The sequence below is a fragment of the Juglans regia genome, chromosome 1 (genome assembly GCF_001411555.2).
Source record: "Juglans regia cultivar Chandler chromosome 1, Walnut 2.0, whole genome shotgun sequence".
NCBI lineage: Eukaryota > Viridiplantae > Streptophyta > Magnoliopsida > Fagales > Juglandaceae > Juglans > Juglans regia.
In genome coordinates, this window is record NC_049901.1 from 38,264,716 (window position 1) to 38,292,485 (window position 27,770).

The window sequence follows — 27,770 nt, forward strand, 5'->3', positions numbered from 1 at the left end:
TCCTGAAATCTCAAGACAAGGCACGCTAGTAGAAAGGAATAGAGTTTTTCCTCTGCATTTCCGGAAATAACATGGTAAACAACAGCGCCTGATTATGGTTAAGTAGTTCAAAGATGCTTTTATCAACGGGTTTTGATCATTTCTCTCTCTTATATGGGTGAGTGCACCATCTGGACTTTCCCTTTTGACCGACAAAGTAATCAAAATTCTTTACTAGGTACATTCTTGCTAGTGACTAGTCTCCCATTTTAGCATCGCAATTCTGAAACAAGATCGGAATCGGTTTCCAGCACCTAATCGGTATGGTTTAGGTAATAGAATAAAAAGTTTCCCTTCCTTGGAGAGTTATAATCTCAGCAAAAAGATTTGCACCATGACCAAAGAAATGAGAGAAAGAACCATCCCATGTATGTATGCATAACGCTACCAGGATTCCCATAAGAGGCCACCATCATCATTAGATTAAAGCTTTCCATGTTGGGGGTCAGGACATGAGAAAATGACTTTAAAGCTTGACGGTAGAAATAAGAATTTTTTTAGAGCCTTTAAACCATCTAGAAACTTTATTAATAATAAAATCAGCTTCCATATTCATGATATTGTTAGACCTGCAGTTCTTTCTAGCAAGCCCAATTTCCCATGATGGGGTGAAGAGCCTTGCTACAAAAGAAGATACTTAATTCAACAGGCTTAAAGCAAGACACCAAATGGAGCTTAGATCTTTAATCTTGCGACAGAGGAAAAAGCAAAGCCGGAGATAGAAAAAGAATAAGACTATACTTTATAGCAATCTGGGGAATACCAAATAAATAATGAGCCAATTCTCTGAAAGCAGCAACATCTCAATACAAGAGGAATACAACATAGTTGTACGGCTGAATCTAGGGACACTCCATCAAACCAATGTTTCCAACAGGATCAAAACCTTGGAAGTGAGCAATATTGTAGAGTAAAGAAGAAGATAATCTAATAAAATCAAAAGTAGAACTGGTTTGAAAAAGATCATTCGGGAGAATGCAGATTCGGAGATTCACGCTCTCCCTTGGCTAACAGAGAAATTGGATCTCACTTGAAGAAAATGGGCATCACGAAGCTATGACAGAAAAAGGCCAATTCCAGCTACCATTGATGGCCACATCGTTGAAAAGTACATTGGGAAGAGAAACAAGAAACATTGTATTTCAAGTGTGCGTACCAAATCTTCGAACCACAAACTTGTATTACCCGGCCTAATCTGAATATTTCCAGTGAGAAATGATAAAACTTCAACCACTAGTTGAGTAAAACCCCTAAGATTTGATAAGTTTTTTTGGTGCATAAAAGTTATCAGGGTGTCCTAAGAGCATCCCCATCCGGATGTGTAAAGTACTGTTATCCCTAAAATTTAGAGATCAAATTTAGGAGAAGTTGAAAATGAGCCTCCCATCCCATTCCCTAAAATAGGGATTTGTTTTAGGGGATCCACAGTCGTTCCCCAAATATGGGGAATCACTGTACATCCCCAATCGACCGAACCCCAAATCTAATGCCATTGGTCCTGCGTGTTCCTCTCTTCCTCTCGATTCACAGCAAAGACCAAAATCGCTCGTGCCTACCTTCGTTCATAGGTAAGGATTTCGTCTATTTAGCTTTCAATCTATTATCGCAAGCAACTTTTGTATTTTTGTTTTTGCAAAAGCAGTAGCACATATCAAAGGCGAGTGATTTTGTCAAAACCCGTTGAGCTCAAAAGTTGTGCGAAATCATGATTCATTATCATCTTCAAGTAATATCCTCTTGATGTAGTTTTTCTTGTTTGCCTGATGATTTTTAATAGGATGATGAAACATTCTCTGAAACCTATTTCCCCATCTGGGTTTCGGTTTTTACACTCGTTTCTATTTTTACACTGATTTCTGTTTTTACTCGTTGTTTCCATAGAATTTATTTTTTCTTATGATAATTTTTTGAAGTTTTCCTTTTGCGATTCTCTTCAGATTTGTCACTTCTTTTTGTCACTAGAGACAAGTCTTGGCTACCTTTCTTATGATAATGCTGCCTTTCTTTTGCCACTAGAGACGAGTCTTGGCTATTCATTTGCATTTTTGGGTCGTTTTAGGTTCATTTGAGTTTGTCTTGCTCGCTTGGTTGTGTTGGGTTATAGTTTTCAAATGGAATACTCTGTGTGCATCATTCTCGTATAGTTGGACGAAGCTGAAATTTTTGGGTCAAAACATATTTTCTGTGCAACTGAGTGTTGATATCAAGATATGAGGTATTCAGATAAGAGGAAGTTAGGAACATTATTGATGTTGCGTCTTGAGAATTTTTTTCCTAAATGAGAAGTAGTTTGATTCGGACTAAGATGACAAAACCCGTTGAGCTCAAAAGTTGTGCGAAATCATGATTCATTATCATCTTCAAGTAATATCCTCTTGATGTAGTTTTTCTTGTTTGCCTGAGGATTTTTAATAGGATGATGAAACATTCTCTGAAACCTATTTCCCTATCTGGGTTTCGGTTTTTACACTCGTTTCTATTTTTACACTGATTTCTGTTTTTACTCGTTGTTTCCATAGAATTTATTTTTTCTTATAATAATTTTTTGAAGTTTTCCTTTTGCGATTCTCTTCAGATTTGTCACTTCTTTTTGTCACTAGAGACAAGTCTTGGCTACCTTTCTTATGATAATGCTGCCTTTCTTTTGCCACTAGAGACGAGTCTTGGCTATTCATTTGCATTTTTGGGTCGTTTTAGGTTCATTTGAGTTTGTCTTGCTCGCTTGGTTGTGTTGGGTTTTAGTTTTCAAATGGAATACTCTGTGTGCATCATTCTCGTATAGTTGGACGAAGCTGAAATTTTTGGGTCAAAACGTATTTTCTGTGCAACTGAGTGTTGATATCAAGATATGAGGTATTCAGATAAGAGGAAGTTAGGAACATTATTGATGTTGCGTCTTGAGAATTTTTTTCCTAAATGAGAAGTAGTTTGATTCGGACTAAGATGACAAAACCCGTTGAGCTCAAAAGTTGTGCGAAATCATGATTCATTATCATCTTCAAGTAATATCCTCTTGATGTAATTTTTCTTGTTTGCCTGAGGATTTTTAATAGGATGATGAAACATTCTCTGAAACCTATTTCCCCATCTGGGTTTCGGTTTTTACACTCGTTTCTATTTTTACACTGATTTCTGTTTTTACTCGTTGTTTCCATAGAATTTGTTTTTTCTTATGATAATTTTTTGAAGTTTTCCTTTTGCGATTCTCTTCAAATTTGTCACTTCTTTTTGTCACTAGAGACAAGTCTTGGCTACCTTTCTTATGATAATGCTGCCTTTCTTTTGCCACTAGAGACGAGTCTTGGCTATTCATTTGCATTTTTGGGTCGTTTTAGGTTCATTTGAGTTTGTCTTGCTCGCTTGGTTGTGTTGGGTTTTAGTTTTCAAATGGAATACTATGTGCATCATTCTCGTATAGTTGGATGAAGCTGAAATTTTTGGGTCAAAACATATTTTCTGTGCAACTGAGTGTTGATATCAAGATATGAGGTATTCAGATAAGAGGAAGTTAGGAACATTATTGATGTTGCGTCTTGAGAATTTTTTTCCTAAATGAGAAGTAGTTTGATTCGGACTAAGAGGAAAATATGCAGAGCTTGATAAAGTACCTGAATGAAGAGTAACGTATGAAGAGCTTAACTTTTCTGCATTGGTAGATCTATATGTTGAGTTGATGATATAAAGCTTATTATGAGGCTTTATGCCCTGTGTTTGCTACGTTTGTGCCCTGTGTTTTCTGGTTTGAGCCAATGTAGTCTCTTTAATTATTGTTTCCATGGACTGAGTTTTGGTTTGACAAAGTTAATTTCTATTTTTATGTTCTTATACATTTCGCTTGCTGCTTAGTATTAGATTTTCCTTCTCTAACCCCTCGACTGTGAATTGGTCTGTGCTATTGGGACCTTTGCAATATTTGGTACTAATGAATAATTATTACTTGTAGGGGAGGGAGGGGCCTGCATATCTATTGTTAGGCTATGATGATGGTGATTAGTGGGGTAATTCATAAGTGTTAGTGGGCCCCATTGAGATGGCGGTGTAATCCTCACCCGAATGACCATTTTGTAGTTTGTAATATTTTTCACAAAAGGCACGTGGGGTTTGGGTAAGGTTTTGTAGCCATTTGATGTTGGGCTCCTGTCTCACACATGATGTAAATTTTGTAAACCCTTCTGAACCACATTTAGAACACATAAGTATTTAGGGAAGTGGATGAAAATGCTCTTATTTTCACGTTTGCAAACTAATTTTGTTATTGGATTTGAGTTGTCTTAATCCCTTGGCTGTGATGATGAGAAAATTCGAAAATGATGATGGAACACTTTGGCACACACCTCCATGGCATGGTAACCTGGATGACCAATAAATAGTGGCAACCGGTTGTTGTAGCCATGCAAGGAAGGGTGCCAAGTGTGGTCATACGTTGCCATAGGATTCCTGAGCTGGCTGCCAAAATCACTTGCAAATGTAGTTATTAATTGTCTAACATGTGTACTACATTTCTATGTTTATAAATTTTTAGAGATGGACTCAGAAGAGCATGTAAATATGTTCATCACCAGCCTCCTGACTCAGGAGCTTGAACTTGACCACATTTATGTTGGTCAAGGTGAACAACATCCCGTGACTTTGAATGACTCTCCACTCCCGCCTCAAGTAGAGCCTCCCTTTTAAAGAAAATCAGCCAAGGGTGCAAACTTCACCTCCGAAGAAGACAAGTTACTTGTCTCTGCATAGCTGAATAGTAGCATTGATCCCATCTAAGGAATGGACCAAAAACACGCCCAACTTTGAAAAAAAGTTAGTCAATACTTCAATGATTATAAAGAAAGTACAAATGAGCGGAGTGTTGGGTCCTTAATACATCAGTGGTCTGCCATTCAAAAGACGATGAACAAATTTTGTGCTAAACTCGCCTAAGTTGAAGGGCTGAATCAAAGTGGCATGACTGAGCAAGACAAGGTATAAGCATTCACTTATTTATTATTGACAGCACTTAATTATCATTTTTATTTGTTATGTTTCCTTTATCTTTAATGGAGTGGTTAATTATTTGATTTTCATTTTGAATTGGAAGTTTGACAAAGCGAATGTCATGTACCAATCGCTTGAGAAAACGACCTTTCAGTTCGAGCATTGTTGGCAGCTATTGAAGGACCAACCGAAATGGAATCAGCGTTGCACAAAGGACGGGACAAAGCGAAGGTCGACGATGTCCCCTACATATTCACGTACATCAACAGTGGCAACTAATTCACCCATTGATTCAGTGGGTGGTACAGATGGCGAGAATCTGGATACTAATGATGTCATCGAATTTGATAGGCCAATAGAGAGAAAAGCTGAGAAAGGAAAACGTACGGCCCAAGGCAGGGCCTCAGATGAGCTTGTGGAGCAAAAAATACTCTCCTAGAGGAGTCACGTGCTCAGGAGAAAGAATTTTTCCTACTCAAGGCCGAGAAGATGGCATATGAACGAGAAATGGAAGGAAATAAAAGTAGACAAGAGGACGAGAGACTGAGGTTGGAGGCGGAGAAATTGGAAATCGCCCGGTGGGAGAAAGAGGAGTGCATAATGTTACTCGATGTGAGTACGTTAAATGAAGTTCAGCAGGTATATTTCCAACAACTTCAAAGAGAGATATTGGCGCGACGCAATGCATCCTCAGATTGAGACATTTATTTTCTTTTTTCAATGCATCCTCAGATTGAGACATTTATTTTTTTTTTTTGTAACTAAACCTATATTCAGTATTAAAGGTGATGTATATTATGTACCACTCGCTTGTGGCACTTTTGCACGTTTATTGTATTATATAATTTGTACGTTTGCAAATTTTTATTAAGAAAATAGAAAACGTGGCCGTTGAATTTGAGTCTAACATGGATAGATGTTGCTTGATTACAACTCGACATTACAAATCTTTAAACTACTACAAATAATGAAAATATTACAATAACTTTTGAGCATGTTCTTGAACCAAACATTATTTTTGGAATGGAAATTCTAGAAACTTTCATACACTGTCGCTACTAATGATAAAATAGAGAATCCAACACAACCTTATATTCTATTGTTGAGAATATAATTGCCAGTGATGTTCAATTAAATCTGCTTGTAGTTGATGATGTGCCGAGTTGTCTCTAATTTCATGATGGTGCTGAATGAAATTGATAAACTCGTTTGTTGGATTGCGCGACAATTATGGAATATTATCATCAAGTTGATCATATTCCATGTTCAGATCCTGAGTATCATTACGCTCGTCCTTAATGATCATGTTATGTAGAATAACACATGCTTTCATTATATTTGTTAGGTCATTGACTTTGAATAATCGGGAAGGTCTATGAACGATTGCAAATCGTTGTTGAAGTACCCCAAAGGCACGCTCAACATCTTTTCTTGCAGATTCTTGTGTTGTGGCAAATTTTTTCTTCTTATTCTCTTGGGGTGATGGAATCGTCTTCACAAATGTTGACCACTTGAGATAAATACCATCGGCAAGGTAGTATCCCATAGTATAGTCGTTGTCATTGATTGTGGAATTGACTAGTGGAGCACGCCCTTGGGCAAGTTCTGTGAAAATAAAAGATCTCTTTAGCACATTAATATTGTTATGTGAACTGGGCATACCAAAAAATGCATGTCATATCCAGAGATCATATGAAGCAACTGCTTCTAAAATAATAGTTGGTTCACAGATATGGCCAGAGTACATACATTTCCAGGTAGCAGGACAAATTCTCCACTTCCAATGCATGCAATCAATACTTCCTAGCATTCCTGGGAATCCCCATTGTTCACCAATAACAAGCAATCGAGCAATATCATTGGCATTTAGAGACTGCAAATATTCATCTAAAAAAACAGTTACGATTGTCTTGCAAAATATTTTGAGGCTCTTCATTGCGGTGCTTTCTCCAATCTGTATGTATTCATCCATAAAATCTCCAATAACCCTATAGGCCAGCATTCTAAGTGTTGCGGTTATCTTTTGCATAGAAGATAAACCGAATCTTCCGGCATTATCTCTTCTCTAGACAAAGTAGGGCTCGTAAGCCTCTACCTCATTTAGAATATAAAGAAATAGTGGACGACTCATCCGAAATCTCTTTCAAAATAGATTAGAGGGATATACTAGATTTTCTGCAAAATAGTTACGGAAAAGACGTTCATGCCCTTGAATATGATCACGCTGAATAAACTTACGACGTTGGCGATTGCCACGATGTCTCGATGACTCTCCATTAGCCTTTGCGAAAGAAAGAATGAGTCATTTGATGAAGGAAGTTGGAAATGAGACTTGGGTTTTTTAGAATGTGAATGCAAGCAGAATGCGTATTTATAGAGGAAAAAGTTACCGTTGGAGAAAAGATAAAAAAAATTACCGTTAGGAAAAAGATAAAAAAAGTTAATGTTGGATAAATGACAAAGCATGTATACTAATCATGGCGAATTCAAAATGTTACCGTTGTACTATTTTTCAAAATATTTTTGCATATATTTAAAAAAATTATTATTTTTAATACAGATATTGAATTGAAAAATAATACTGTATCTGGAAAAAAAAATTGTATAAGTATTTATAAAATGTGATCTTTGAAAATAAAAGAATATAACAAAAGAGAGAGTGGTTAAAAATGGAAATGGAAGTGAGAGAAAAAAATAATAAAGAAAGAACATAATAATATTATTTGAATAGAATAGAGAAATGATAGGGAATGAGATATAGAAGATTTTTTGAAGATAAGTAAAATTTAGGATAAAATTATAGTAAGTGTCCTTTTTAGCTAAAATTTAGGAAAAATTTTAGGGAACCCAATGGGAATGCTTTAAAAGTTCATAACCTCCAAGCCAGTTAATTAATAAGCTATGACTTATTAAAAACTAAATAAAAGATGCAATGCCTTTAGAATGTCATGAAAAACCTCAATCGTCCTTCCTGTAGTTTACGTATTTTCTCCAAAGCAATCCAGTTTTTACTGGGAAAATTTATAATCATACCAACTCTCGGGCAAAAGCAATATCCTAAGCAATCAATCTTCCTTCCACGAAAGCTCCCTAATTATGAGAAACAAGTTTGGGCAGTAATGAAGAAAGCGTCTAGGAAATATCTTAGAAAAGATTGTACAAGAGACTTGGCAAAGACTATAAATGGGTCTAAAGGCAGTAGATTCCTTAGAGTTCTCTACTTTGGGCACAAGTGTAAGCAAAAGAAAGAGACCCTCCACGCAACAACTCCAGGGCTGGCTGTGCATATAAATCCTCAAAAATAAATGGCCAACAATTCAAAGAAAAACCACTAGAAAAACCATTTGCACCAGTGGTTGCATAGGTGGGATTAGACAGCATAGCATCCTTAACCTCTTGCTTAGGAGGTCTGGCCAAGAGCATTTCATTGTCGGCTTCCGAGACTAGCTTGGTAATAATCAGAAGAAAAGGCAATGATAGTCTCAATAGAGTTTTTTCTCAAAGATATACTCATCTATAATCCCAGAGGGAAGCAATCATAGAGCTTACGACAAATTTCTTTCTTCTGTTTTCAGCCTGCTATGAAAAAATTTGATATTTCTCTCGCCTTCAGATAGTCAATCAGCAGTCTTTGTTTCGTAAAGCTCTCCTTCTAAAGTGAAATTGAATCATAAGACTGCTGCAATTTCTGTAAGGCCTCAAAAGCAAAAGATGACCCCTGAACTTAAAAAGTTCATATTCAGATGTTTGAATTCTATCCCAAAACTGACTCAAAAGAGTGAAACATATTATCAAAAGTAGACATGTTCCAATCTTTTAGAGCAGGAAAATCTGTGAAGACCAGGAAGAGGACAATCCAACTCTGAAACAAATCTAACAAATTCTAGGAAGTTACGACGAGATACCCACATTCATTGAAATAAGATCCAACTCTAGCAACATGATTATTTTGAAGAAGCAAAGGGGTGTCGTCATAATGATTTTTCTCAAGATGAGTGAGCAAATACAGCAGAAAATTCAAGCTACATTACTTCAGAAGGTATTAGCTACAACCCTATCCAATCTTTCCAAAGTTAACTCCCTCTCTAGAACAAAACCAAACGAACTTTGAGCTAATAAAACGAAAGCCATAAAGAGCATTATCATAAATGAAATCCAAGAATTCAGATTTAGCAATTCGGGAGAAAGGACTACCCCTAGCTTCTCATGATCCCATTTAATAACGAAGTCACCAATAGCCATCCAAGGGAAACCATCAGGAATAGACCAGTTAACGACTTCCACAAAGTCTCTAAGAGATATGTGCATTTAGTATAAACCAAGGGAAAAAATGACATCAACACACAACCAAGAAACAGAGAATGTGAGATGGTTATCAAGCATGGTAAGAATGCGCAGCTAAATACCAGGTTTTATGCACTGCCAAATCTTCCCTCCAGCACTTTCATTTGAGTAGTAGAGACAGCTGACAAACCCAACTTATAGTAAATAGGATCAGCTTTAGCAGAAGGAACCATAAGTTCTTAAAATAGCTACAGAAAAGGCAAATTGCATCTTTACAAGATTTGTAAGTGTAGTCAGAGTTCCTTTATGGGATATACCCCGAGCAGTCCAAGCCATAGTCAAATAGGAAGAGAGATTTTGTTCTGGTAAGAAACATAAACACGATACATTTTCTGCTTTTTCATCCTAGCACCATCCTAAACAAGGTCAGAATCTGAATGCTGAGCACATCCACATCCTCTAGAGTTAAATCTGGACCGAATGGAAAACCAGATGAAGCTTATCAATAAGAACATCAAATGAATTGCTTAAAGCAATCTCATCACCACTACCGTTTTTTAGAGAGCCACAGTTGAGACCAATAATGGAATCCTTCATGGATAGATCTAGGATTAGATGGTTTGACCTCAAAAGGAATAGAAGAAGGTAGAGCAACAGAAGGTTCAACCTCATTAAGACAAAGGATCCAATCACTAGACTACAGCTATCAGAGGAATAACATTCTGCATATTTAATTTAGAAGAACGAAAAATTGTGATAAATGGAGAAGCAGAAGACGTGAAATTCATTAACCAAAACCAACGTTTGCCATCGAATTTTCCTTGGGAGATTTCTCCAACTCCATTACAAGGAAAGAAGACATCATCTTACAATCACTAAAATCATGCCCCTAAAAATAAGAACAATGCCGAGATTTTTCATAAATCACCCTCTACCAAAAACCCACCTCATTATTGAAATCAATCCAACTTTTATCATCTTTAAGCACAGTTAAATACATCTCTATACGGATCTGAGCATAATTAGCCCTTGTGTGAGTTAGAGAGAAGGAGACCAGCAACCAAGAATTTACCAAGACATTTCACAATTTTTTTTTTCAAATAAAAGAAACACAAAAATCAATCAGTTACAAAGGCAATCTAAATTAGACAGGAGCCATGGGAGTAATGAACTGAAAATGGGTACGCATAAGATCCAGTCTACCACAGTTCTGCACAGCTGCTCCAACAATAAATTCTCATTATTGGTAATAATTTTAAATATTAAATTGTACAGATGATACTACATCTGACAACAAACTACCTGATACACATACCCTGAAGCAAGAAACAATACTTTCCTATCATCAAACCTTTTTCTATTTTGCACTGTGTCATCATATGCGGTATAAGACATTAGAAATAAAAATCAAACAAAAGGGAGAAGAACCCCACCATATCCAGCGAAAACTTTTGTGGCAGTTTGGACAGAAGAGTTGGCTTCCGAGTAGCTTATGGGAAGGACTGAAACCCATATCCGCACCCTTCCAAGTGTATTATAGATACCCAAGCTTATTAATCATAAGCCAAGGAGCAAGTCCACCATTCCCTCGAGATCTCACAACTGACTGGCAAAGGCTCTAATTAAATCTAAAGCAGTCAACAAATCACTATACAAGAGGCTAGAGCTATACTTTTCCTCCAACTAGCTCAACCCTGCCAGAAGCCACAATGGAAAATACATGTTTGGAAAATTAACTTCCAGTTGGTATAATAAACACCGGCAAAGCTTGAAGTAACCGTGCAGTATTTCGTGCCCATGAATGCATCATTCAGTCATTATTTTCAGAACCCAAAGCAGTTATAGTTTCTTGGGCAGATTGTAAGTCTTCTTAAGAAACTTTGCAGCCATCTCATCATTCCGATAACACAAAACTCGCAAAATCGTGTTTGGTTCAGTTGGATCCCATTGAGCTGAAGTCGGAGGCAATGGAAGCTTAGAGTTTGCAGAACCAAAACTCTCAAGAATTAGATGTTTAAATTGCTCGATTAGGCTCTCTGTGTCAGTACCAAGTAGAGGAAGAATATTTTTAACTGTGGTTGAAAACTTATCAATTAAATCAGCTGGCAATCCATCCCCATTGGACCAAAATAGATCCGTGAGCAACTTAAAATCCTCCTTTATCATTTCAGAATCTTTATGAGTGAAAGCACGAGAAGGGCCCCCAGCAAGCAGAACCAACAGGAACCCATCAAAAGAAGCTTTCATTATGTCAGTAATGACCCTAGTTCTGACTCTGTCATGCACTGTCGATGAAATAATCTCTAAATATTGCTCGACCTCCTCAAGGAATGGTTCAATCCTACAAGAATAAACTTCCCCGACATATAAGCCATCCCAGAGAACATGACTTAAGTTATGGAAGATGATTTTATATGCTATTGCCTCACAGAGTTGTTGGATCCCTTCCACGCAAGCAGTTGCTGAAAGGTCAAACCTTTTCCCTGTCCCATTTGCAATATCGTAACTCAGAGTGCATTCAGCATTTTCAAGATCTGCAAGTATTCTCTTCTCCAGTACTCCCAATTCCGTTCGGATTTGCTGCAAGGTATTTAGGCGAACACAAAGCTGGGGTATCCCGAAGGAGTTATCCCCATTTGAAGTTCCAACCAGCCTCTTCTGTGTAATTTGTGATTTTTCCTTCTTTCTGAATACGCCGTGGAACTTTGATCCTGTTGAGCATCTAGTCAAAGCAGGCAAACTTGGAACATAAGTACTTCGTGTCCCTGCAGATAAAAGAAGAGAATTAGTTATCATTGAAGATTGAAATACAATTTAAAAATCAATGCAACAGTCGCACGCTGTGGAATAATACCACAGCCAGACTTGGCCTTCAATATGTAATGTTGAAGACATCTGTCAAAACCAGTCATCAATTCTGGAAGCAAGACCGCATGCATGGGAATCGGTAACAGAAAGTATGCTTCTAAAGTTTCGTCTATGATTCGTAGAACTTCAACAGCAGAAGGAGCACATCGCTCTTTGTTGGCTTGTGGACTCCAGACCTACGAAAAGGAGGACAGCAAGGTTTGGTCATGGACTAGTAAAAGGGTAAGTTTCACATGTATCTTCAAGGAATAAACATCTTGTAAAAAATGACTAGTAAAGTTTAAGTTTTGTGACAGAAGCATAGAAACTAATTGCCATTACGTAGTACATATAAAGAAAAATGGACTAGTATTACTGCTGGTTGGAACAAATTTCTATGGCACTGAACATAAGGTTGACTCAAAATATTTGAAGTTTAACAAAGACTAATCTATTAATCCCTAAACTCATAGGGGTTCAGAAAAGATACCTTAACAGACAAGGATTGTTAGCAAGTGACTAGTATTTAAAAGGTGAAAATAATATTCAAGCAAGGGGGAAATTTAAACCTAGCTTTAGAGTTTAAGGGTACATTTGATAGATGAGATGGGATGAGAAATTCTTAAAACTTCTCACAATTTCCTTTCCAAACATCACTCAAATACAACCACTTTTCAATTTCAAATCTTTAATTTTCTCATCTAATCATTACAACTTTTACAAACTTCAAAACAAAACACAAAAATCAATACAACTTTTTCAAACTTCAAAACAAAAATTTTATTAAAAAATTATATTCAAACAATTTTTTAACTTTATAATATTTTTATTTAACTTTTTCTCCCATTTCCCAAAACCCAATAAAACATTTTAAGTCAAACCATTTCACTACTATTTACAGAATTTTGAGATACTCCAAGTGTCCAAACAAGCCCTGAATTTCAAAAGTTGATACCCAGAATAATTTACCCATGGTGCTTAAACTGAAAATTCATGTGCTACTTTCAAGACGGCAGGTATTTGGATGTTGTGATTGAAAAAATGGAGTTTAAACTGGCAAGCTGGAAGAGGTTATATCTGTTTAAAGAGGGTAGGCTTACCTTAATCAAAACCATCTAACCCACCCACATACTTCTTGTCTTTATTTCCCCTTCCCACAAAGGTTGCCAACCGTATCAAGGAGCTACAACAGGGTTTTTTGTGGTGTGGCATGGGGGATGAGTGGTTGTGGCGATAGCAACAAGAAAGGGAGGTTCTATGCAAGGTTGTTATAGATTCAACGTTCAGTAACATGTAACCAAGGGGTGGCTGGTGCTCAAATGAGGTACATGGACCACACAGAGTGTGATTGTGGAAGCACATAAGAAGCAGATGGGAGGAGTTCTCTAGACACACTTGTATTGAGGTGGGTGAGAGTTCTTGAGTCAAATTTAGGCATGATAAAAGGTGTGGAGATCAAAGCCTCAAAGACATATTCCTACCAGCTTTTGAGATTGCACGGGCAAAGAATGCTCCAATGATGCTAGACACTATTGATGCTAGGCATGGTGTCGCTTGGGGTGGTTGGTGCTCTAAGGAAGTAAGTGGGGGCTATGGGGTGGGTTTATAGAAGTATATAAGGAAGGGGTGGCCATGTTTTGTAAATCAAGTTCGCTTTGCAGTTGGTGAGGGCAGTCGTATCAGATTTTGGAGGGATGTGTGGTGTGGAGTCTAGGCTTTGGAATGGGTTTTTCTGGCCTTATACCGTATTGCAGCTCATAGGGAAGTTTCAGTGGCTGACGTGCATATATTCTCTCATGGTGCGCATCTGTGGAATATCCTTTTTAATAGGGATTTCCATGATTGGGAATTACCTATTGTTTCAGAATTTTTCAGCTTATTATATTACAAGGAGATCTCATTGGTATAGCGAGATAGTTTGAAGTGGAAGTCTAATAACCATAAGTTATGTACAGTCAAGGCATATTATAGCATCTTGACAACACAACTTGAGATTACTACGTTCCCTTGGAAGAATATTTGGAGGTCTCGTGTGCCCTCTAGAGTAGCTTTTTTCGTTTGGAGTGCAGCTCTTGGGAAGATATTGAACACAGACAACTTGAGGAAGAGAGGATGTGTAGCATTGGATTGGTGCTACTTGTGTAAGAAGAATGGAGAATCTGTGGACCATCTATTACTACACTGTGAGGTATCAAGAGTGTTGTGGGATGAGATCTTTCTGAGGGTTGATATTGCCTGGATTATGCCTATGAGGGTGGTGGATTTGTTGGGATGTTGGTCAAAGTTGCAAGGTTGCAAACAAGTGGCAGCAGTGTAGAAGATGATTCCGTTGTGTATTATGTGGTGCATTTGGAAGGAAAGGAACGCACAAGTACTGAGTTGAAGAATTTTTTTCTCCACACTCTAATGTGTTGGTTTTCCACTATTGTATTACATGAGGACAATGTTCAGGATTTCCTGTCTTTAATTTATCGCTTTTAGAATGTTTTTAGGAGTTCCTTTGTATACGTCCTGTGTACAAGGACTATGTCTATTTCATTCATATATATAATATCTCTCTTTTTACTGATAAAAAACAAAAAAGAATGCTCCAATGGCTGACCTCTTTGGATTATCTAGTGACTCCCTTCAATGGAATGTTGATTTATCCAGAGCAGCACAAGATCGGGAAGAGGATGCCATTACTTAGTTTTTTTACTTTATTGTACTCTACAAGAGTGATAATTGGAACTGTAGATGATCATTTGGAGCCTCTCTACGAAAGGAAGATATACTCTTTACCAGACATTTACTAGCTAAGGCATGAATACCTTTCTAGGGAGGAATATATGGAAGACTAAGGGTATGCCCAAGACTTTATGGATTCACGGCTCATGCCTAGAAGACTGGTGGATTTTATAGCAAGTTGGAGAGGCCTCCAAGGCAACCCACAAGTGGCAACATATGGAAGATAGCTCCTATATATCTATGTTGGTGCATTTGGAGAGAGAGAAACGATAGAAGCTTCGAAGATCGCGAGCGGACAATGGATGAGCTGAAAGCTTTTTTTTTTTTTTTTTATAAGTAGGATGAGCTGAAAGCTTTCTTTTTCAAAACCTTGTTCCATTGGGCAGTGATGATAGTACGGACTGTGTCTATGACTTTCTTATTTCAAATGTAAATCCTAGTTAGGTGTTACTCCAATATAAGTCTAGTGTACTTGGGCTATGCCTATTAATTATTCATAAGATTTCTTGTCTCCCTATTACAAAAACTATTAATAATTAATTGAAGAAAAGTCTAAATTGTGACAAAAGAGACATAACACCAACCCACATCTTCCCAAACCCCAATCAAATCAATGCTGAGAAAAAACATGTATGGGGTCATCGTTCAAGATATTCTACTATGCATTATAAACAACTCGATATTCAGAGTTTTTGCACCCCTACCCTCCTTTGTCTTTCTTTTGTTTTCAAGATTCAAACCTGAGCCGTCCCCAAGCAAACCCCATCCCTTGACACCTAAGCCAATGTGTGGAAGCACTTTTTTACTGTTGCCCTGTGTTTATTCCTATGTATCAATACTCATTGATAGAGTATGAAAAAATTATTCTCATCAACAACAAGGGCAAATTGACTCCAGAGTTTGTCTACCTTATTTTCTCATCATGCAACTTCTTCACATGCATGGTCATTAACAGAATCAATGCATAAAGATGATGCAATTGCAATATAAATGTAACTAGAAGATGTGACAAAGCAATGAGGTACAAGTGGCTCCATCCAAAGAGACCACAAAAATGGGTTTTTTTTTTTTTTTCCTTTGAAGCGGTGGGGTGGAAGGTACTGGCATCTGACTAAAGTATTTGTTTGTGTGCACACGTATGATGAATAGTGAATGGCCACATTCAAGTCCTTTTGCATAAAACAGAAAAGAATAAACCTTCACTCTTTTTTTATAAGTAGAAGAGAACAAACATTAATCCATATCACACAAAACAGAACAGAATAAACAGCAATAACCACTACTCCATATCCAATTTGCATGACATTAATCCATATCAGATTTGCATCTGTGGGTGCTGGGCCATATCCAGCCATCAATCAAACTGAATAAAATTCAGAAAACACCATCCTATTTCCATCACATACCTCCTGTTGCAGATTCCTATCAGTCCACTCCTTCAGTCTGTCCACTCTTGTCTCTATCCATGACTTTACCAGATTGGCAACTACAGCTTCAGCCTCATAAGGAGGCATCTCTCGTATAATGGACTTCCCACCATCCTCGCTGTCTACAGCATCTTCAACTGCAATCTGCACAAGATCTTTCTCCAATTTGTCAGCAGCTCTCAGGACTTCTATCGCATCAGGAGTCAACTCACTAATACCCGTAATAAATTGCTTCAGCTCATTTCCATAGCAAGAATGAAGGGTAGCTACAGCAACACCTGCTGCAAAAGGGTGCCACCTCTTCATTATTGGACTAAAAATCTCTTTCTCATTTAGAGCCAGTTTGCTAGTGTCTTGTGCAAGGATGGAAAGGGCAGGAAGAGAACCCTTCTGGTTCTTAGATATATGCTTCCTTGAGTTCACCTTCTCCATTTTCTGCCTTAAGACAGAGCAATCAGAACCTCGAGTCATATCTCCATGGCAAAACTAAGAAGCGAGACCGTTAAAATAGATATAAATATTTTGAACATAAACTGGGGAAAAAATCAAGGGGATTCTGTATAGCCAAACGGTAACTGAAGGAAAAAGGAAAGTCACTTGAAAAAATGTATATAGTTCAAATTGCATTTTTCAGACTTTTAAGGACTCAAATACGAGGAATATATTCCTAACAGTCACACATGTTTTGTATTCTTATAGGCTAAGCACAGCCATAAAGTTATTCGACCACACAACTTTTACAAAAGTACATATGCTTCTCATCAAGAACTTCACTTCTAATTATCCATCCATACTTTTGTCACAGACAAATTTGAGGTCAGATTGATTCAAAATATATAAATAAGAAAACTATCTTGAAATGCCAATTGGCTAACAACAATTGAGAAATAAAAGGAATCCAAGGAATGTTAGATTCAAGCTCAACGAAAAGAAAAGATTCAAGTAAAGGACAGAAAATGCTATCATAGGAGTACAGAAGAATGGGGATATTCACAAAATTTTTATCGTACATGAATAATCCGGTTAAATAATGTTTCACAAGAAGGTTGGAAATGGTCATAAATGTCTTAAATTATTGCAAAGAAGAATACAAAATTGCAACGATGGATCAAGTTCCACGTTATAAATATGAGTACCCCAAATAATTCATTTTCCTGAGTGAAATATCTTTCAAGGGTTCACCAACTGATCAGTTTTAATTGATGGTCCCTGTCAATAGCCTACCATATACATCTCAAGATCAAATGGTCTGTACATCTGTTTCATCTTGCATGCATATTCATACTCAGGGAGATGATTCTAAAGAAACTTGCCTGAGCAAAAGCAGTGCGAAGTGATGATCTTATATAAGTTTCAACCCTTTCACATGTGACACTAACTTCTTTCCTGTTCCTACGATACTCATAAGAGAGATCTTCCACCAATATTTTTGCTGATAATAACCCTAGAGAGACAACACTTTGCATTGATTCAACATTACCGCTGTGGAAATTGTCGTGGTAAGCAAGAAGCCGTTTCTCCGCCCAGCCTAATATCACACTCAATATAGAGGTCAAAATCTTTGACGAAACAGGATCCCTTATTTCATTGGCATCTTTTTCAACTTCAATCAATAGACTATTGGATGCAAACAGCAGGTCATTTTCCACTTGGCCAGTTGCAACATAACGGTGGAATAAAACCCATGAGAAACAAAGATTATGCAGCATTTGGTTCAATCCGAGGACTACCCAGGTCTTCTTAATGAGTTCTAAAACCTCATCAATCTCTTCAATAATAGATGTATCTTCATTTATATCAAAAGATGCCTCTAACAGCATTTTGTAGAGCCTGAGGTTCAATGGAAACCCATCCGCCCAATGACATGTCTCAGTCGCAGACCCGTCAAATGATCTGCAAGCAAGAGACATAACACTACTACGCAAGACTTGCATTGACTCGTTGTGTTTTCCAGTTTCTAGGGGCTTCTCCGGGGCCCCGCGAATAATCTGCTGGAGCTGTTGTGAGGCGGAGTTAGTCTTCTCTAGCGGCAGGTGAGGATGCAGGAGAAGTCCTGCTTCCAGAACCTTCAAATTTTTCCTTTGCCAAGCCGCATATTCTTGCTGACTTGGAAAATCGGAAGACTTGAACTGCTGTAATAGCTCGAGTGGTAAAACCACCGACTCCATTCGTCTTCCAAGCTGATTCATGAAATAGCACTCCAATTTGTTAGTGTACCTGATTAAAATCATACGAGAAACGGAAAAACTATGGATTCTAAAGAAAATATTTGGTGCAATGGTCCTTGCATTAAATATACTCCCCAAAAATATCGATTGAGCAAACGAGAAACTGAATATAACAGTGCAAAATTACAAGACAGTAATGAATACAAAAGGTGCCAAAATTTTTATTCATGCTCCCAAAGAAGTTCAAAGACCCTAAATATAATCCGGACTTGAATTTTCTCTTATTCATACTATATATAGAAAAGAATGAGAAACAGTTCAATTCTTTTTCTTTTTCCTGCCTTTAATTCCCCTCAACTTTCTCTGCTTCCCAAGAGAAGCCAAATCATAAAACTAACAAATAAATCAAACAACCCAAATTCATATTGTGAACAAAAAGGCCAAAGCTAGTTTATTATTATTATTATTATTTATCACCTGCCCAGCAGCGATCCTCAGAAGAGCTCTCCTAATTCTCGAATCGGTTTGCTCTGAAACCCTCATCTGGACCCTTATAAGCTCCCCAACCGTGACCGCCTTCTTCCCTCGCCCTTGACTCACCGAGTCACCGCCACCGACTCTCCTCTTTGAAGCCGACGACGTTTTCAGCCCCAGAGCCTTCTTCACCCGGCTGGCCGCAGACGAAGTCAGCGACCTCTGCAGCGAAGCCGAATGCGAGATCGCAGGAGCCCGTTCGGTTTTCTCCGACTGCGGGATGTAGGTCAACGGCCGCGTACCGGTGCTCCGACACGCGGCGACGAGGATCTCATAAGCAGTTTCTCGGAGCTCGGAGTCCGAAAGATTCGAGCCCAGGTCGTCGAACGGGGAGGGCAGGCCTTCGACCGGGTATACGGGCTGCTGCTGCGGCATGGGGCTCTGGTACTGGCTATGTCTTTTGGAGGATCCCAAAGCCCTGTCCCTGAAAATACTGGACATTGTTGGCACGCTCCGTGGGTCTCACTCTCGTGCGTTTGTGTCAGCGCGCTTTTTGGGAATTCGAGAGATCAGAACAAAAAAAAGTACGAAGGAGAGGGGGTTGTATAAGTTCTTCTGTTATCCTTGCTTGACTTTCAAGGAAGTGATGATGGCGTGACAAAGGAAGCATCGGGTGGAGACTGGAATTTTACATAAAGGGAACAAAAGTGTGACAACCATATTGGTGTTTTGCGCTTTTGCTTTGAGATTTGAGATGAGAAGGAATTTCTGAGAGAGAGAGAGAGAGAGAGAAGGGGGTGGGGGGGCCCGGGGGGGACTTGGGAATGAAAGAAAAAGTCGGCGGTGGGTAATGAAGATGCAGTGAGAAAGGAAAAGCAAGAGAGAGAGAGAATTTGAAGTTTGTAGATAAAATAAAGGAGTTGGATATGTATTGAATTTGAAGTGATTGAGACGCGAGAGACGCTATCCCTTCCATCTGGCCTGAACTGAACAAGTATGTTCTAGTGAGAGAGTCAGATACCAAACAACAAACAAAAAAAAAAAAAAAAAAAAAAAAAAAAAAAAAGGCTATGACATTGTCTCTTTGTTAAGAGTTTTATTAAGTATAAATAAATTTATGTATTAATCTGTATATTAATATTAATATTTTTATATTTTAAATTTAAATTAATCTTTTTTTTAATAAAATTTATTTTCTGACTATTCATATTGATTAATTCGTAAACTTATTTGTATATAATAAAACTCTTGTCAGTAATACTCCGATCACTTTGTCCTGTTGATTCACTTTTCATGTCTGATTTTTAAGTATTAGATAAATAGAAATGATATTTGTATTAAGTTGTGTAAATTTTGTGTATTTTTTTTAAAAAATATATAAATTTGAAATTTATATAAAAAAATATATATTTTTTTAATTATAGACTCCACTCATTTTAAAAAAAAAAATACACGAGATTTATATATTTTAGAAATATATCTAATATTCTCTCGAATAAATTTGTTTGTCTCCCAATTTAGAGACTTTGTACATTTGCTTCGAAGATTGCTTTCTCTATGTAGCCTTCCCGAAATATCTATCTAAACCTAATTACCTACCTCCTATTTTGTGCCTATCTAAAAATCTTCCTCTTCCTTCACTCTTAAAAAAATAAAAAAGCCATTTTTATTAAATTCTGTTTTGGATTTTTGTTTTTTAGGGTGGAAAACATTTGATCTTTCAACTATATATATATATATATATCTTTCTAATAGACGTGACCATCTTCTTCAAACTGAAGCACCACCAAGATCAAATTTTCCAATAGGCAAATAGTAAATCCATATGAGGACGCCTGACCCTCAATTGTCGGTGTAGTGACCAGAATTTTAAATTTCATACCTCCCGGTATTTGTCATATTGAGATAGTGATTGATATAAGAGAGGTATGTGTTTTGTATCGGGTCAAATACTAGACGTACCGGTACGTTTTGGTCAATGCTAGCTAGTTTTTGATGTACCAATCGAAATTTTTTTCTTTTTGTAATTAATGTAAAAAATTTGTTTTTTTTTTATAATTTTCACTCTAATTTTTACATCTGAAAATTATTTTCTTAACTTTTTTTAATCTCATTTTCTAGATGACTGAAAATCAAATTTCTACTCTCATTTTCGTGATGAAGATGAATAATTATTTTTTTAAATAGTTAGATTGAGATTTATAAGTATTATTGAGTTTTATAAATATGTGTTTTAACTTTTTACAATTTACATTTATGTTATTTTAAAATATAATTTATATATATAATTAATTTATTACATATAAACTATCTCAAAATAGTATTAATATCAAAATATTTCGTTTCAATATCTTAACTCAAAAACAATTAAAATAGTATTCAAAACTTTGACAGTGACACATAAGGCTCACGATATATGTGTCACATTTTTAAACTTGTTTGAACTATACACATTGCCCTAATAGATCGGGCAGAATCAGATCTTTAAAATACTCCACGTCCATTTATGCATAAGCCACGCAAGCACGCATGCATGCTGATATAGAATATTATCTGCCTTGAAAAATGATTCGACCTTACGCCCATTTTGACTCTATTTTCTAATTTTAAAATTTAAATATGTATAATATATAATATAAAAGTATTCAAATATTCTATTCTTTTTATTTTACATAAATATATTGTACGGTAAAAAGAATGAGTAATTCTAAATACAAATATCAAATAGATAAATTTCATATAAGTCTTTTATAAAATAATAGGTTCTATTAATAAATAATAATTTTTTTTTATATTTTTTTAAGATAAGATCTATTTTTTTACAAAAATATGAATGAGATTTGTCTATTTAAAATTTGTATAAATCATTTCTCAAAAAGAATTGGCCTCCTTAAAAAAATTACAGATTCCCCCATTGGTTGTTTGATCTTCCACGTGGAATCATGTACATGTTCTCTGTTGCATTTCTCCGAAATTAATTGTCCTTACCAATATAGTTCACTATATGTATATATATATATATATATATATATTGAATTAAAGAGTTCATAATTTAATATAATACTGCCACTGGAATCACTGTCACTATTCAATTTTCAATGCAAAAATTAAAATACCGATACCTAACGTAGATTCATGTCTTGATTGATGATCTTGTTGCTTGCCCGAGAGACAACCTTGAACGGAGAACAAATCCAATGCATTTTCCTTCTGAATTATTTTTCTGTTTATGTTTAAAACAAAACAAGAAGAAAAGATGTAGAATAGTTTTGTTTTGTATGATCTGTACAGTGACTTTTCTCAGATATTTTTACTTGGTTATATTACTGCTTATATATATATATATATATGAAAACACTTGGCAATTTTTTTACTCGAGAATCGCTAGACAGATAATTCATTCGAAGTTTGCACGATATGTCGCTTAAGTAAAGTTCAGGCAGAGAGTTCGCTCATGGCACGCTCAACATTCCACTCAAGTAAGTAACACATAAAAGTGAAAATTAAGACTTCCACGGTGTAATACTATAAATATATACTTATCCGGTTTTGAACAGTAAATTTCATCCCAAATTGTATTTTTCTTTCCTCAGCATAGTAAAATCATTTGCAACTCTATGTAGATAGACACATTGTCGACCCACGTTAGTTTTGTGTCCTGTTATTGATTGTTCTTGTTTGCCTTTTACTTTTTTGTTATCATTTTCACTACATGTGTGTGTGGTGCTAGCTTCAGTCATCAAGTACCTCTTTCTGGTATTGATAAAGTATGTTTGATTGATCTTCTTATTCCTCCAAAATGGTTTTTCAAAATTAAAATTGTTGTTTGTCATGTATTTGAATTCAATGTTGTTGCTTTGATTGATTCAAGGTCCCTAATTCCGATGTTATCTACTGCTACTATGATTACATTGAAACATGGTTCAAATTTATGTTACTCCAAAATGCTGAGATGTTTGATTCCAGGTTCATTAATTTTGACAAAAAATCCAATTCCCAATTTCCTTTTTAGTTTTTGAGATGGTGGACACAATTTGACCATATTTTAGAAATATTTCCTGATAAACTCAATGGTGCTATTAAATATCTTGCTACTGTCTATAAAAGTATGTCTTATTATAGATGGTATCAAAATGTTTTCATTTCCAGAGTTATACTCCAAGAAGATAGTTTGAAACCTTATTGAAAAGAAAAGTTCATTGACACACTACTTTATCTTTTTGCTCATAAGGTGAAAGGCGAACTTACTAATGCTACTAGTTTGATTAATTATGATAATTTCACTTATAGTAATATCATCAGTACGTACTATTAAGAAACTCGGTATCAGTATGTGTAATGATAAAAAAAATATTACGTCAACAATTGAAAAATATTAGAAATATAATCCTGATCTAACCCTTGCTTTAGATGATCAAAATATTCTTAAAGCTCTGACTTTAAATTTATTGACATCTGATAATGATATGGATGAAGGGACTAAACCCTCTTGCTATTGTTTATCTTATTTATTACAGAGTATTGAAAACTAATTAAATCTTAAGGCTATTTTAAAAAATTTACGTGATAAAATTTTGCTAATCCAAATTCTAAAAATGATTCATTGGGGAGATATCACTATTCCTAATAAATGATTATTGAAACATGAATCTTAGCCTGCTAAGTTTGTTTTGATGAGATTATATATATATATATATATCATTTCTCATTCGAGAAAAGTAATGACTTGCTATTCGAGAAAAAATGAGAATTTTTGGATTCTGGTGAACACTCAAAGAACCAGCACACATATCTCTAACCCATTCAAGAGCCGAGAAAAAGAGAGAATCCATTTTGAAAAGAGAGAGAGAGAAAGGCAAGGCAATGTATATATTTCCTTGGTGTACACTTGATGCAACGTTAATTCTCGAAAGTCTTATATATTAAGTTCTCTAACAGTTTAAGGATGCACCTGAAGTTCCCATAGAAAGCTTCTCCTTCTTTTTAATTCAAATGTCTTTAACATGGGATGCTTCGGTTTCTAAGGTTTTTGTGAAAATCAAAAGCTTGGGTTTCTAAACAGAATGGATGGGAAAGTTCGACACCGCAAAACAGGGACAAAGCCAAGATGACAAGTTTGGAGGGCCAGGTTTAGAATAATAATTGAATTGAGTTTTTTTAGGAATACCTTTAACAAAATGATAAAAGTGTAAAAAATAATAAAGAAATGAATAAATTTCAAATTTGTATTTTTTCATGAATATTGATAATTTTACATCTAAGCTTTTCATATATTGCAATAAAATGTGATGTTGAACTATAGAAATGATATATATAAAAATTATAAAAATTAGGTAATATATGTAAACCACAAATTAAGTTTTGTATTTCACTAAATAATGTATAGCAGTAACATATATTTAAATTATTTTTAATTAAGTAGCGCAATTACATACTGCGTAGGTAGCCATCCAGTAAACATGGAGGTCTTTGTTAAATATATTTCATCGAGATAATTACAAGCTTTAAAAGAGAAATAATCTAATGTGAATATTATATATTAATTTAACTTCTTATAATAAATAGGAAAAGAAAAAAAATTCCTAGAGCCTTGGGAACTGTGGATGCAAAGTGTTTGATAAAATTTCTTAATCATCGTGAGAGTATCGAGAGCCACCTCTTTCTTTGGTACTTATAGAGTATGTTACAATATTCAAATATAATTACAAGTTGTATTGTACCGTTATAAATTATATTACGTAATATTCTATGTATTGAGAATCCTAATGTTGACTAATATTGAGTAGGTAGCCGTTGGTGATACCACATTGCTTCTCATGTATAGAGTATCCATCTATATCTTGAGTGGAGTTCGTGATTATGGGAGTGCCGTTGGAGCTTGATTTGTGCAGTCTGGGTTAACACTCCCTTGCAAATTAGGCTGAAGTACATGGCCAAGTTTAGCACGAAGAAAGGACAGTGTAGGTCATCCGAGTGGTTTGGTGAGGAGATTAGCAAGTTGGAGAGAAGCGAAAACATGTCATGTATGGAGGAGGCCTAGTGTGACTCGTTCACATACATAATGGTAGTCAATCTTGATGTATTTGCTCCAAGCATGGAAGACGGGATTGGCTATCATGTAGAGAGTACTCAAATTGTCACAAAGGAGGAGCAGTGTAGAAAAAAGAGAAACACCATGATCATGTAAGAGGAACGAAATCCAAGTGAGCTCGATAGTAGTTTGGCCCATAGCGTGGTACTCAACTTTAGAGCTAGAGCGTGAAACTATATGTTGCTTCTTGGTAGACCAGAAGATGCAATTGCTTCTGAGGAAAACATAATAACTAGTGGTGGAATGCCTGGTGATAGGAAAACTTGCCCAATTTGCATCTAAAAAGGCATATAAATCAAGTGTAGAGTTTTAAATAAAATGTAAGCCAAGATCAACAATACCCTCTAAATATCTTAGTATTCGTTTGACCATTTTATAATGAGCCTCTATAGAGGAATACATAAATTGAGAAACATAGTTAACACTATAGAATATATCTAGGCGAGTAAGAGTGAAGTATTGAAGAGCACCGACTATGATACAATAGTGGGCTGGGTCAGAAAAAAGGTATTGCAAAGGTAAGATCTCTTAGGCATCATGAGAGTACTCATGGGCTTATAGTCTATCATTTAAGCACGTTTGAGAATATTAAGGACATATTTGGTTTGGGATGAGGTAAGCCCATCTGGAGTTGGGGTGATTTGAATGCCAAGAAAATAGTGGAGGGGCCAGGGTCTTTCATGGCAAATTGATTGCAAAGAGTTGAAATGAACTTGTGAAAGTAAGTAGGAGAGGAACCAGTTAATAATATTATCAACATACAATAATAAAATAAGAGAACAACAAGATGAATGATAAATAAATAGTGAAGAACCAGCATTCTTACAAATAAATGTAAGAAACTATTGAACTTGTCAAGCCAAGCACGTAGCGATTGTTTGAGACCATAAATAGCTTTATTTAATTGGTAAACATGGGAAAAGCTTGGTGGATAAAACCTAGAGGCTATTCCATAAAGACAGATTCTTGGAGGTCACCATGTAGGAAGACATTCTTGACGTCAAATTGACAAATATTCCAGTGATTGATTAGAGTAGAGTAATGATTAGGGCTAGGCTCCGACTTCGACGGATTCCGAATGCCCAACTCTAACCTCCGACTCCACCTCTAACTCCGACACTAATTGGAGTGGATTTTGACTTCAATTTGAGTTCTTGGATTCAGAGTCGAAACATCGAAGCCATAGAGGGAGAGAGACGAAGAGAGAGAGGAAGCTTAGTGGGAGTTGAAATTCCACCAATATTCATCCAAAATCCCAAACAAAGCAACCAAACCCACTAAACATTCATTGATTAGTGCTCACACTTCAATCAACAAACAAAGCGACTAAAACCACAATCTTAATGACAACGAAAATAGATCAATTAACAAGAAAGAGAAAAAAAATCATTGTAACATTGATTATCATAACTATAACTTGATCCTTGAAAGTAAGTGTGAGCTTATATGGGTGAGACACCAATCACGGCCACAATAACATTGACTTTGAAGCTTACTTTGGTGCAACAGAGCACGAGATTGTCGAGCTTTGTCGAGAGAATGGTCAAAAAATGTAGCGATGGTGATTGTAGAGATGGTTTGATAAAAATGAGACTTGGGTGGATTGCAGGTAGGTTTTGTTGTATGAAGGCAATAACTCTGCCACCGCCATGGTAGCATAGACAGACACTTTAAGAGAGAGTGAAGTGAAAAAAAAAAAAAGGGTTTTTACTGAGAGGGAGAGTCTGGTTAGGGGTTGAGAACATGAGGCTGTGGTATGGAGCCATGGAGGAGCGAGTGGTGGAGGAAGTGGAGAGGGAGGTAGGCCACAATCGAAGTAAGAAAGGATGCGTAGGGTTTTTACTGAAGGGAAAGAGAAGAATATATAGGGGTAGAAAACAATTCTTTTTTTTATAAAAAAAAAAAATTTAAATGAATTTGGTCACCGGGGAGGGGGGCTAACGTGGGACTAATGATATGCAAAATATTGTCTCAACCATTAGGCCACTCAACTACCTAATACTTATATTACAATATTAAGTTTACATATCGGAGTCGGAGCCTATATCGACTCCGACTCCGTCCATTTTTTTCGGATTAACTCCAACTCTGAACTCTGAATTCTCTTACATCGTCAGAGTCGAAGTTAGAATGGGTGTCGATTGGAGTTGAAGCCACCAAAAGTTTCTTCCACCCTTAGTAATGATTTCTGAATCGTGCTCGGTTTGATAACCAGACAGAAGGTTTCGTGGTAGTTGATGCCATCTACCTGATGTAAACCTTTAGCAACTAAACGAGCCTTCAGACGATCAAGAGTGCTATCAGCTTTGAGTTTGGTTTTAAAAATCCATTTGCAATTGATGACAAACATGTGAGGCTCACGAGGGAGAAGAGTCCATTTATTATTTTCATGTAAGGCTTGTATTTCATCATGCATTGCTTGGGACCAACTTGGATGAGTGAGAGTAGATCAAATTGTTTTTGTATCTTTGGGATGGTAGTAAGATCATGAAGATTAGCATATTTGGGGTTGGGTTCGCAAATTCCAATTTTGGAGCATGTAATCATGGTATATTTAGATGGCACTAAAGAAGGTGTGAGAATAGCAGTAGTGGGTGTGGATGTAGTGGTCGGTGTATCGGAGTTGGATAAGGCAGTGGAAAGGGAGTCATTGGTAAGGGTGGTAAGGGGAAGGGAATGTGAAGAAGTCAATGGATGTGGTAGCAGGAGGGGTAGATCATTGATGAGAGTGGTGACAAG

General features: G+C 36.4%; 2 protein-coding genes across 2 annotated transcripts; both read right to left on the bottom strand.

Annotated features, from left to right (window-relative positions):
* Positions 1-6,241: 6,241 nt before the first annotated feature.
* On the bottom strand, positions 6,242-7,290 carry LOC108986382. Its single transcript, XM_035691257.1, has 3 exons — positions 7,204-7,290; positions 6,814-6,886; positions 6,242-6,618 (listed from the first exon to the last, which is right to left on the bottom strand). Exons 1-3 carry the CDS (start codon positions 7,288-7,290, stop codon positions 6,242-6,244), a joined length of 537 nt encoding a protein of 178 aa, XP_035547150.1.
* A 3,226-nt stretch (positions 7,291-10,516) lies between these two features.
* LOC108986611 (protein unc-13 homolog) lies at positions 10,517-19,738 on the bottom strand. The gene is made up of 5 exons (XM_018959292.2): positions 18,944-19,738; positions 17,612-18,478; positions 16,278-16,733; positions 12,152-12,341; positions 10,517-12,062 (listed from the first exon to the last, which is right to left on the bottom strand). Exons 1-5 carry the CDS (start codon positions 19,439-19,441, stop codon positions 11,137-11,139), a joined length of 2,937 nt encoding a protein of 978 aa, XP_018814837.1. The 5' UTR covers positions 19,442-19,738; the 3' UTR covers positions 10,517-11,136.
* Between the last annotated feature and the right edge of the window lie 8,032 nt (positions 19,739-27,770).

Excerpts from the sequence above, each read along its gene's own strand:
- LOC108986382 (XM_035691257.1), bottom strand. The coding sequence starts at position 7,290 with ATGGAGAGTCATCGAGACATCGTGGCAATCGCCAACGTCGTAAGTTTA. Across the intron at positions 6,887-7,203 it reads AGGGCATGAACGTCTTTTCC|TCTCTAAATGCCAATGATAT; the intron begins GTAACTATTTTG and ends GAATATTTGCAG. Across the intron at positions 6,619-6,813 it reads ATTCCCAGGAATGCTAGGAA|AACTTGCCCAAGGGCGTGCT; the intron begins GTATTGATTGCA and ends TTATTTTCACAG.
- LOC108986611 (XM_018959292.2), bottom strand. The coding sequence starts at position 19,441 with ATGTCCAGTATTTTCAGGGACAGGGCTTTGGGATCCTCCAAAAGACAT. Across the intron at positions 12,342-16,277 it reads ATAGGAATCTGCAACAGGAG|GTCTGGAGTCCACAAGCCAA; the intron begins GTATGTGATGGA and ends TCCTTTTCGTAG. Across the intron at positions 12,063-12,151 it reads GAAGGCCAAGTCTGGCTGTG|GGACACGAAGTACTTATGTT; the intron begins GTATTATTCCAC and ends TTTTATCTGCAG.